We start from the raw sequence: 12692 nt of genomic DNA, 5'->3' as shown, positions 1-12692 counted from the left end.
CTCTCAGTACCCTTAACTAGATATGAAACTGAGCTTAGGAGAATAATGAACTCTCAGAGAACAGACAATAAGGTCAGACATCCAAAGAGGATATGCAGTTGACTTGTAAATAGTTACCAAAAATAAGTCTTCTCCAGTCAGAATACCAGCTCTACTCAGTTACAGTGATAAAACAGTAACAATTATTTTAGCTACTGTCAAGATAAAATGAATTATATTTGTTTGTTTTATGAGGTAGTTCAAGGTTATCCTTTCTCATCTCTTTTTTTTTGTCCCCCACCACCCAAACCAGACACCCAACTGATTTGTCCCCGATGGCTGGCTGTGATTACCGTCCTAATTTGTTCTTCCTTCATCTGCTACAAACTGCCTATTTTCTGTCCTTTCTGATAAAGCAGGAACTCTGAGGGACTTCTGAAGCTGTTTTTGTACCATGCAGAAATGTATTAACTGGGATGCCTGTGTATGTGTCTATAAAACTCCTCGTCTTCTCAGTGTGAGATCACCTTCAGGAACGGCGTCATGTCGATGTGCAGCTTGCGCGTGTAAAATTCTTTTCTGTTTGAACATATCAGCCCTTTATTTATACAACTTTGAGGCTCTCCTCTCTTCTGAGCTGCTGCCTCCAAGGACTGCTGGGCTCCCTGTGAAGAGAAGCAGAAAGCCCAACTTTCATAGGAATGATATACAGTGCGACAAGAGCTAGTCTAAATCCCCAAATATTTATAGAAAGTAATTTTTCATCGTTGGAACACTAGTCATAACACCTATTTTTATCATTGAAGACACAGGGGACCCATATATATATAGAGGATAATCCAAGACTGGTTATTAATTCATACCTGGGGTCAGTGTAATAGGAAAGTGGAAAAAAGGACCTTCCTGTGTTTCAGAATTGTAATCATTTTATTGAATGCTCATAACAACCCTGTGAGGCAGTTCTTGGTATTCCCATTTCACAGATGAGGAACTGCAGGCTCTGAGAGTTATTTAACGTAATTAGCCCAAAGCTATGCAGCTGGTAATTACCGTGTGCCCCAGACTCCATATAGCTTCCACAAATGGTTATCAAATCTACCTTGCAGATAAAGTTACAGCAATACTCCAGTTTATTTGCAACCTTAAAATGTATTTGATGTGCTAGGAGGAGTGATTTGGACGAATCTAGCAACAAGGAAGGAAGAATGGGCTAATACAGGGGCCTAGGGCCTCTCCAATGTCTCGGGCCATGCTCTCTCTCCTGTTACCACAACATGAAAATGGTGTCATGATTCAGAACACAACAAAGTTTGATCTGATGTCGCTTTCCAGCCCATGCTCCATACTGCAACCTGGTTGATCTTTCCAAGATGCAAAGTGGACCATACCACTCTGCTTAAAACATTCAAAGGCCCTTGCCCTCAGCATGAAGGCCAACCCACTTAAAAAGCTTATAAGACCCTTCTTGCCTGGCCCTGGACTATCTCTCCTGCCTCATTCAGTCATTCAAGAAATATTTATTGAGTGCCTTTTCTATGCCCAGTAGAGCAGATACAGCAGTGCAAGAAGCAAACAAGTCTCCAGCCCCATGAAAACTGCACATAGATTTCATTGAGAGGGAAGAGATAACAAGTAAGTGGAACATAAGTTATGTCTGCCAGTGATTTGTGACTTGGAGAAGAATAAAGCAGAGAGGGGAGTAAGGAGTAGCTGGGATGGCAGTGTAGGCTGCAATTTTAAGCAGGAAGGCCCCATAAGAAAGTGATTTTTGAGCAAAGCTCTGAAGAAGGTCAGGGAAGGTTTCTGTGGGGCTCTCTGCAGGAACTGTTTACTTCACTGTGGGAATAGCAAGTGCAAAGAACTACCATCAATACTGACCTTTCCAAGGTCAGTTCCTGGAGACTGTCCTTCCTCCTCCTGGGAACGCATTCCTCCCTTCGGGTTCCTCCTCATCCTTCCGGTCTGGCTTGCTTGTCCCATGTACCTTCCGTGACATCCAGAGCACTGAGCACTTTCCTCATTGCCCACAATGATGCTCATGCTGTGCAGCCAACTCCCCTCCCCACTAGACTACAAGCTCCATGAGGGCAAGAACCATGACTGTGCTGTTTCTAGGTAACAGTAGTGCCTAGCACAGGGTATGGAAACAAACAGATACTTGATACACATTTGCTGAACAAAAGAGTAACAATCACATTGGGCGCAAGCTACATGTTATAGCCCAATTCAATTACAATGGGTAGAGCCAGTGAGGACATCGTTAACAGGAAGTACGTGCTGATCTCCAGAGGCCTATCCTCTGCATAGCACTGGCTCCTCCTTCACAAAGAAGAAAGTTATTTGTTATTCTTTAGGGCTGACTTGCTGGGGTCACTAGTGTGCCATGAGATCACCCTGGGTGTGGATTTGATCATTTCCATATTTTCTAGTAGACTAAATCTCAGATGTCTGTCTCTCTGGACCATTATAAACTCCCCCTCCTATAACATTTATATTACTTTAAAGTATTAATGATGAATTAACTGTTGGACCCCCAGAAGCAGCCATCATTTTGATGCACGCCCCCACCCATTTCCTTTGTTTTGAAATATGGCTAGAGATAAAGACTTTCCTGGACAATTACATATCCAATTTTTTGTCATCTCAGTCATATATCTGATTAGCTTCTTGGAGTAAGATAGCCCCTCCCTGTTTCTAGATCAAATGAAAACATTTTGGTCGGAGCTAGAATCACACAAAAAATTTGAAGCTTTCTAGCTTCCAAAATCATGCATGAATCACTGGGTGGAATAATAGAAATCAGACAATACTGATTTGAGGGAAACTTCTCCATTATCTTCCAGAGAAGGTTTTGTGTTAGCCCAGAAGACAAAAGCATAGTCACAGCCAGTTCCAATGGTTAGAATTACTTTAACTCCTTATGTGGGGCTCAGGTTGAAGAGTGGGGAGTTGAGAGGCTTTGAGAAAAGTCCTTCCAAGGGGCACCTGGGTGGCTCAGTTGGTTGAGCGTCCAACTTCATTCAGCTCAGGTCATGTTGGTGTGGTTCACAAGTTTGAGCCCCATGTTGGGCTCTTTGCTGACAGCTCTGAGCCTGGAGCCTGCTTCATATTCTGTGTCTCCCTCTCTGCCCCTCCCCCGTTCATGCTCTGTCTCTCTCTCAAAAATAAACATAAACAAAATTAAAAAAAAAAAGCCCCTCCAAATCATCTGACCTATAAATCTTTCTTTTTAAATATTTATTTATTTATTCATCTTGAGAGAGAGAAAGAGCATACACACGTGCATGCATGCAAGCAGGGAAGGGGTAGAGAGGGAGAGAGAGAATCCCAAGCAGGCTCCATGCTGTCAGTGCAGAGCCTGACAGGGCAGGGCTCAGTCTCACAAATTGTGAGATCATGAGATGAAATCAGGAGTCAAGAGTCACACACTTTATTTTAACTCCTTATGTGGAGCTCAGATTGAAGAGTGGGCAGTTGAGAGGCTTTGAGAAAAGTCCCTCCAAATTATCTGACCATAAATTTTGTGATAAAACAATTCTCCCAACTGTATGGCTCACCTCTTTAACATTAGGGGCCATGAATTCTAGCTTGACGGAATGTCTTCAGTGAAGGCTCTCTAGTCACTGGAATGTGAAGAACTGTTTTTCCTTATTACATTCAACTGTTCTAACAAATAAATGATAGTGAAAGGGGGTCTGGGGGTTTGGAGGAAAGAAAAGATTGAATATATAAAGAGGATTCTGGGAGGTGGTGAGAAGAAGAGAAAAAGTCAGAAAGTTAAAATCAGGTGACAAAGCCATGTGTTGGGATGGTTTTTCATTTATTCATTAAAATGATATTTATTTGGTGATATTGTATGTGCCAGGCAAACAAACACATACATAAGTTGGATGATTTTATTTGTTTTGTTTTTTATTATTTTTAATTATTTTTATTTTTGAGAGAAAGAGAGACAGAGAGAGACCATGAGTGAGGGAAGGGCAGAGAAAGGGGGACAAAGGATCTGAAATGGGCTGTGCACTGACAGCAGCAAGTCTGATACGGGCCTTGAACTCACGAACCACAAGATCATGACCTGACCTGAAGCCGGACGCTCAACCAACTGAGCCACCCAGGAACCTCAAGCTGGATGATTTTAGATAAGTCTATGAAGACAGTGAAATGGGATAAGATGGAAGTTGATGGGGAGGGGTGGGACTTGCCTTTGGGTGATGAGGGAAAACCTTTCCAGGGTGACTTGAACAGAAAACTGGGGGACAAGAAGAAGCCAACTCTGGAAGGATCTATCTTTAGCAGTCAGTGCAGCCTGTATCTGATTATTCAGAGGTAAAACCAGGTAGGGGTTCTCTGAAAGGACAGTGGAATTCCTGATTTCTAGGCCTGTTCTAAGCAGCCCTTTGAGCTCCATCCCTGATCCTGCAAGGCACCCTTCTGTTTCTGGGTGGGAGAACCATCATAATTGACACTTGCAGCTCTTGGGCTATTTTGAGAGCAAAGACAGCAGGATAAATAGCAAACAGGAGTCAAGGTATCTGAAGATGTAGAAAGGGGAAGAAAACACAAGGAAAAATAGAAGGGAAGGAAAATGGGGGAATTAGAAGAAAGGAGAGATGCCTGAAGCTTTTATGTTTCTTTTACATGGATGCTTTGCTGGGAATGATTACAAAACCAGTGGAAGGGTCAATGTTTAGCAGAAAATCAAAACCCACCTGTATTGTATTGTAACTACCTTAATATTTTCATGTTCTGCTAAAAACACCTGGAAGCCTTTCTCGTCAGTAAGTGAAACAATAAAGATTAATGAGTTAATTTGGTAAAGCTGATTTGAATTGCACAGAAGGTGTTGCGTAAGTACTTGGCATTTAAAAAGTTATCTGACATTTAAAAGGAGATGGCTGTTAATGAATTCGAGAGCTAATCTTATACTCTGACAGAGTGAGCCATGGAAAATCCAGGATTATTATCTTGCTGTAAACATAATGTGATTCAGTTGAACAGCAGAACAAAAGAGAGCTATCGGCTGTAATACAAATATCCATATGCTCACATACATAATGTAGCAAAACTTACAGAGGATGTCCATTAAATAAATATAATTTCCTTTCTTACTCTTATAATCTCTGAGCCACAAACTTAAAGAAAAACCCTTCTCTCTGGTAATTTTGCCTCCTCCTTTCAATTTGTGTATTTTGAAGGGTCACCACCCAGGGTTGGCTCTGTAGTCAATGGAATGTTTTACCTTAAGAAGGAAAGCAGATCCTAAACGCAGTCAGCTATATCTCTACCCATGGGGCCCACAGAGCCCCAAAGATATAGATCTATCCTGCAGGCGTCTCTCAGACCCTCCTCTTTACTTCTCCCACTCCTTTCTAATTGGGGTTCCCCATCTCTGTAGCTGTGGCTTAATGGCTCCAAGAGGAGCTATTGTCCCTCATTAAGAAGGCTGCAACACTCTCGCTGTCTAACTGCCTCCCACGCAGCTCACAACTTCATTCTGCCTGAGAGAAAGCTGCCAAGAGTCTCTGGGAACCTGTGGGCAAGCTGAGCTGGAGGAAGAAAACAGAAGGAAGGAAGGCCTTTGTAGCCAAGATCTGAAATGTACTGGGGCACACACCCCATCATTATCTTAATGCATGGAGAGCAGGGTCGGGAGGCCTTTGCTGAAACCCTTATGTGGTCTATCAAGTTGTCACATCAAACCTCTGTGCACACAGGGCATTTGTCCCCTCCTGTGAGCAAACAAAAGGAAAAGAGCGAGTCTCTCCTTTGGACCACCAGGCCCCCCTCCTTGGCTGAGAGTCTGTCCTTCCACTTTCCTGGGGGTTGGGGGACTCTGAATCCCAGCTGGGATGAATAGATCTGAGAGATTTAGTCACTGGGGGTGGGGAGGGGTGAGGAGGACTAGGATTCTGAACTTCCCCCTCACCATGTTCCCTGCTGGGGGGGTGGGGACCAAATCCTGGAAAGGGTCACTCTTGCCTGATGTCTGAAGGGTCTGGCCAGTTCCCCAGCACTTGGCCTTCTCAGGCCCTATTATTTCTTGCCCATGGAAGCCTGTGGAACTAAAAGGATGCAGTAGGAATGGGGACACAGTGGGGGCTAAGAAGGGAATGTAGGGTCTATAGGGCTCCCTATGACTGGGCTGCCTGGGGTGGGATCTCAGTGGGCCAGGGGCTTTGTATACACTATCAACTCAGGGTAACTGGGAGGAGACCCTGCCTGTGCAAGGTCAGCCACCCCAGCCACCCTAGGTCCTCCTCTGAGAACTTGTCTCAATCTAGGTTTCCCTGGCCTGGAGAAACAGAAGACCTCTAGTCTTTAGGAGGCCTGATGGAACACCAGGATCTCAATTCAAAACCCCATTTCCTGCATAGGCTCTTTCTGAGGAGAAAGGACCCCAAGCCATGGTGTGGTTCCACTCATCACAAGTCTGCCCTGTGGTCCCTGTGCCTGTCACTTGGGTTCATCCTGTTCATCTTGGCCACTTGACATCCTGGCCTGTGTTTTGTGTTCTAAAGGCAATTTGCTGCTGGTGAGATGTGCTGAGTGGACAGTTTTAGGAGGGCTGTGCAAGGAGGCATGGTAGAGAGACAGTTTGGTTGGAAACCAGAGAAGAGCCTTCTTATTTTTCCTCCTGTCACAAATTTTGGTCTCTATCTACTTTTTTATGCCTCAACTCTATGAAAAGGATCTGACATCCTCCTGAGTGTTTAACAAATTAGCCTCATAGCTAGCAAACTTAGATTAGGAAGAGAAACACTGCAATCTCCAGTCTTAGCTTTTGTGAGAAACTCATTTATTGACTTTTGTCATTTCGTTAAGCTTTCTATGCCTCAGTTTTCCTACCTATAAAATGGGGCATTTGCATAATGTTCCACTCAGGGAGCATTTGAATAATGAAACCCAGGACACCTTAATTCCAGGGCTTTTACAATCTGGAAGTAAATCTTATCCATCAGTTCTAATTGATATTGTCTTCAGTTTAATTAAGTGCTTTGTTGACACAACAGAATCATTGTTTATCTGGCTTAGCAGGAGCTGGAGGAGAAAAATTTTAAGCCAAAATAGTGATCTCTTTTGCCCCAGGGGAGGTAGAAACTAGCTTTTTCTGTGAGGGGGTGTCTGGCTGTCTTCAGGCTGTAACTGTGCCTGTGATTGAGAGATGACATCCTATTTTCGACTGGGAGATGGGAGGTGGTGGGATGCAGAATGGGAAATCTGAATGAGTCCCTACCTGCTTCTAACCCAACACTTTAACCCCAAACTGTGTGACTTCCTTTTTACATTGGATCTGGTGTGACTTTTCCAATCTGACAGACAACCGAGAGACAGGGAATCTCAACTTGCAAACTGATTCCACTGTAATAGGTCATTTAAAATCAGCCGATTTTCACTAGAAAAAGAAATGATGCCCATGTTGCTTTGATTTCTACACTGGCCCATTGAAGTTGATCTAACCCATAATTTAGCTGGACTAAAAAGCTGAAGTAGCCCTGGTAGTGCTGGGATGGCAGAGGACTGGAAGAAGAGAAACAAAAACCTCCTTTCTCTTTCTTTCCTGCCCCTTCCTTTCCTTTGGGTCCTCCTGTCCTCTGACTTCTAAGTTTTCCTGGGCAGCACTGCTGGATCCAGTGCTCCTGGTGCCAAAATTCTCTGCCTCCCCCCTGTCCCAGGCCTTCAGCTGTGCTTCCTTGGGTGCAAGACAGGAAACAATTAAAAAAAAATCACAATGAGATATGAGAAACCCAAAGGAATCTCTGATAGGTAGACCTGTAAGCAGTGAAACAAAATCCAGACAGCATGGATACTTTGTTGGGGGGATATTTGGGCTTGGTGGTTGGGTGTAATGGGGGGTGGGGGAAAATGGTTAGGTAGACTGGCTCACAGTGCTTTAAATTATTCCTGCTTTTCAAGCTTCTCATTTTCCACATCTGACCCCTTAGATATATAAACTCCCCAACTTCTGTTTTATAATGGCTTTCAAGCAGAGAGCAGGGCAATGGAATAATAATTACTATTGTAAATTATGGGATTACTTAGTGACAAACATTGTGTTAATCCCTTTCCATATGTTGTTTCATCTAATTCTTGTCATGACCCCATGAGGGACAAATTTTAACCTTTACTGATGAGGAAATTGAGCCTCTGAGAGGTTAAATACCTTCCTGAAACCACACAGCCAGGATGCAAGAAGCAGGGATCTAAATGCAGCTTTGTGGGATTCCCAAACCAGCAGGCTTCTTTACAAGTGCAGGTCACATGTTGAATGGGATTCTGTCTGTTGTGACATCTGTTTCCTCATCTGTAAAATGGGGATAATACCCATACCTACCTCATAGGGATGTTGTAAGGATTAAAGGAGATAATCCTAAACCCTGCACTTAGTAAACCTCAAAAACATTGGCTGTAATTACCATCTAAAAAGACCCTCTCAAGATAATGGGGAGATAACTGTAGATACTTATAATATAATGGAGGTTCATTATACTAGCCCCTCTACTTTTGCATGTGTTTGAAATTTTCCATAATAAAAAGAAAAAGAAATCAACTAGGCACATATCATGTGTCTAGTTGGAACTAGCAGCCAATAGATTAATAAATACAGATGTCCTGGAATAAATGACAGTCACAGTGAAAATTCAAGTAATAAAAGCCTGGTTTTGTAATTAAAAACAAACCCCTCTCAGTAAATTATCCTTAAATTGTCAATGGAATTTGGGGCTGACAAGATAATCCTGTGGGTGAGGTTGAACCAGAAGTTGAAGTTTGCTTAGATCTTCAAAAAACCTTTGAATCAAGCTTCACAACCAAAACTATTTACAAATCCAGGGAGGGAGAAAGGAGGAGAGGAGGAAAAGAAGAGGGAGAGGGGACCAGCATGGAACCTGGAAAAATTCTGTACCATGCGTTTGGAAATGAGTAACAAAAGGTAGGGAGCAAAGCCCACTTCTCTGGGTGGGGAGATGAGGACAGCTAATTCTCTTAGAAATCAGTGCTAGGCCCAAACTTACTTATCAGCCTCAAAAAGATCTCCAAGAAGGAGATGGCTGGTGACATCTTCAATCTGCACATGACCCAGAGATTGAAATACCAAATTGTGCCAACCAACAGCAGGAAGTGTCTGGAGATTGTGTGAGTTGTTAGAGAAACGTCAGCTGAAATTCCGTATCATTATCACTGGAAATAAAACAAGTGCAATTCTTCAAATCCTATTTGGAGGATTATGGCTTTTTTACCCAGAACATGGTCCTTAATGTCAACTAAAGATGGTCAGTTTTTTCCCAGTAGCTACCATGTGCCAAGAACTGTGGTAAACACAAGGGATACACAGATGAATAAGGCAGAAGTGGTGGGTGGGGGGCATCTGTCTTTAAAGATTAGTATCTTGTTCTTTTAGATAATAGCCAAAAAATTCAATAGAAAGCAGGATATGGCTCAGAAGGATATTGAAACAAAAGGTTATCTTTGTACCCTTTTGTACAAAAACTTAGCGTGTCTACAGGTGGGTTTTGTGTGTGTGTGTGTGTGTGTGTGTGTGTGTGTGTGTTTTGTCCTGCAAGAGGAAGGCTGAAAGGGGATATGAACACCATCTGTCAAACCACCAAGGAAACAGATGGGGTAAACATAGGTTTATTCAACCTAAATCTTAGTGTGCTAGAATTACAGGCTACTCTTTGAAATCCCCAAGAAGTAAATTTAGGACACCTAAGATCAAATATGAATTCATACTCTTGTAAATTCATGAAACCTGAACTTAAGAGATAATACACGTTGAAATAGAAGTGGCTATGAGAAATGGGAAAAAAGGACATAATTCCAGTTTAACAGGATTTTTAGGACACTACCAAAGTTCTAATTCCCACAAAGCAACAAAACAAAACCCAAGATAAAGCATGCAAGAAAGGATGTTTGCTTTCCTTAACAAAGGGAGAAAATTGACAATGAGAAAACTTGTGAGGTAGTTTCTTTCTTATTTTAAACAAAGAGATGCAATGATTCTTGGGAAATGTAATTAAGGTTTGAGCTTGTACTTTGATACTCTTTACTGACAACCTCTCTGCCCTGATAGCTCTATAAACCACTGGGCTAAGGACCCTTCTTGCTCCAAGCTTACATAGATAGATCTGTGTGGACAAGAGAGTTTCATAGTTTGAGATCCAAACTTTTCAGAAAAAGAGGTAAATTCATTGTCCCCCAGAGTCTAGGGTCAGTGGGATAAAACAGTGAAAAGGGGTTGAAATCCTTAGAAGAAGAATTCTGGTGACCCTCTCCAACAATTTAGTAAAAACTAAATAATTTTAACAGTTAGTTAAAAAATAATGGCACTATGATATTGCCTCTTGTTTAGCTTTCTGTATACTTGTTGTTTACTGTGACTCCTAGATCATTTAAAGCCAGATGTGAATAAAACTAGCTTTCCTCTTGATTCCTTTTTCCTTCTTACAGGGAGGATTTTGAAAGAAAAATGAATAATAGTGAAAAATAAGACAACCTAAAAAAACCTCAACTCAACACGGCCCTAATTTCAAATTAGCATGACAGAAATTTTTTGCATGCATTATTTGCAAGTCTTTTCCTTGCAGATTGAAGATGTCACTAGGCGTCCTTCTTGGAGATATTTTTGAAGCTAATAAGTGAGATTGGGCCCAGCACTGATTTCTAAGAGAATTAGCTGTCTGCATCTCCCTGTCCAGAGAAGTAGGCTTTACTCCCTACCTTTTGTTACTCATTCCCAAAGGCATGGCACTGAATTTCTCCAGGAAAATTTTCTATTTTTTTACATGGTTGCAGTTCTAGTTAATAATTACATTGATTTCCACTTTTAAAATTTAATCCATAGCTCTCAACTAGGGGTGATTTTCCCCTACAGGGGACTTCAGCAAGGTCTGGACACATTTTTTATTGTCACAACTGAGAGATTGTGCTATTGACATCCACTGGGTAAAGGCTAGGGATGCTGCTTAACATCCTACAACCCATAGGAAAGCTCCCCATGACAAAGAATATCTGGACCAAAATATTCATGGGGTGGAGGTTGAGAAACCTTGTGTTAAACTGTTAGTATTAAATTACAGTTTCTAGTATGAACAAGTATCATTTTTAATGAATGAATTAAACCTTTCACCGAGAGGGATATGTCATAATTAATGTAATCATTTCTTTGATGTTGGACTATGAGGCTGTTTCCAATTTTTCCTTATTATAGATAATCCTGCAGTGGACATCTTCACTCATATTTTCAGCTGAATTATTTCCTTAAGATAAATTCCTAGGAGTCAGAAGTACTGAATAAATGAGTAGCAATATTTTATCATGCTTCACAAGTTATATTGCCTGCCATTTTGCTTTACAACTGGATTGAACCAAATTGCAACTCACCAGAAGTGTATAAGTGTACCAGTTTTACCAAAACATAGTACTGGGTGTTGCCATTAAAAAAAAAAAAAAGTGGGAGGATGGACTACCTGGCTGGCTCAGTTGGAAGAGCATGTGACTCTTGATTTTGGAGTTGAGTTGGAGCCCCACTTTGGGGGTAGAGATTACTTAAAAACAAACAAACAAACAAACAAACAAACAAACAAACTTAAAAAAAAAAACTTTGGGGCACCAGGATGATCAGTCTATTAAACTTCTGACACTTGATTTTGGCTCAGGTCATGATCTCACATTTGGTGAGATCGAGCCCCCTGTTGGGCTTCACAGAGCCTGCTTGGGATTCTCTCTCTCCTCTCTCTCTCAAAATAAATAAATAAACTTTAAAATATTAAAAAAAAAAAGTGAGAGGAGGCATACACCTCAAATATAAAATGGTACCTCCAGTTTCCCTCAATCTGCATTTAAATTGCTACTCAGGATAAATATTTTCCATACTTGTTTTCTATTGCTATTATTTTTGATATAAATTGTTTATGTCTTTTACTTATTTTTCTAACTGGTTCTCAATGTTTTCCTTTTAACATTTAATGTAATCTTTATCAAGTATAGATAGCAATGCTGTTGTAGTTAACGCAATTTTTAAAAAACTTTTCTTTTTTTCAGTTTTGCTTTTTCTGCCCCTCCAGCATAGATATGTTAACGTTTCCTGCTGGTATTTTCATTTACAATTTTAATACTCTTTTTAGGTGCTGGTCACCTCACCCAACCTGCAGCCTCTATACAGAGAGGCCCTGGGGAAGAGGAGAAGCTTCTCTCGCGATTGATGTCAGCCACCGAGGTACGAGCAGTACTCGGTCGCTGACGGTAGTGGAAACTCATTTCTCTTAATCAAATGAAAGACCCGAGGAGGAGCCACAAGGCAGAAAGGAAAATATATGTGAAGGAGAATACCAAATTCTGTGAGGAGTTTGAAGGACCTGCATTAAAAAAAGGGCATCATACCTTTAGGACTTCAGAACTGGCAATGCTCCGTGTGCAGCCATTAATATGCAAAAAATGCCTTCATAAATACTTGATTCTGTTCACAGTGGGGAGGCCGTTCATTTGAAAGAGGAAATGGGAGCTTGGAGTTGAAACATGTCTGCTTGTCTCCTTTTTCTTTTTTCACTGCTCTTTTCATCTGCACATTTCCCCCTTGTCGTTTCTTCCCCCTCTTTCCGCTTAACCCTCTCCTCCAACTCCCAGGAAGTTGTTGATGTCGTTGCTACTCCGATTTCTACTTGTGGATTTGCCTCGAGGCCCTGATCCTTGGCCGGCTGTGGAAGGGGCGGCTCAGG

The 12692-nt window shown here is 41.7% G+C and overlaps 1 protein-coding gene across 6 annotated transcripts in view; it reads right to left on the bottom strand.

Annotated features, from left to right (window-relative positions):
• Window positions 1-12692, bottom strand: part of KIAA2012 (KIAA2012 ortholog) — a 107565-nt gene that overhangs the window by 37495 nt on the left and 57378 nt on the right. For 4 of the 6 annotated variants that reach the window (XM_040475874.1, XM_040475876.1, XM_040475875.1 and 1 more), the window contains one exon: window positions 507-644. The exons of the other annotated variants lie outside the window; for them this stretch is intronic. In XM_040475874.1, the coding sequence (XP_040331808.1) occupies window positions 507-644 (138 nt within the window). The remainder of the gene's footprint in view (window positions 1-506; window positions 645-12692) is intronic. 6 annotated transcript variants of the gene reach the window in all.

Source organism: Herpailurus yagouaroundi, unplaced genomic scaffold, assembly GCF_014898765.1.
Source record: "Herpailurus yagouaroundi ecotype Mexico unplaced genomic scaffold, PumYag 140, whole genome shotgun sequence".
Taxonomy (NCBI): Eukaryota; Metazoa; Chordata; class Mammalia; order Carnivora; family Felidae; genus Herpailurus; species Herpailurus yagouaroundi.
Note: the sequence above shows the minus strand (reverse complement) of the source record. Positions and strands in the feature narration are given on the sequence as shown.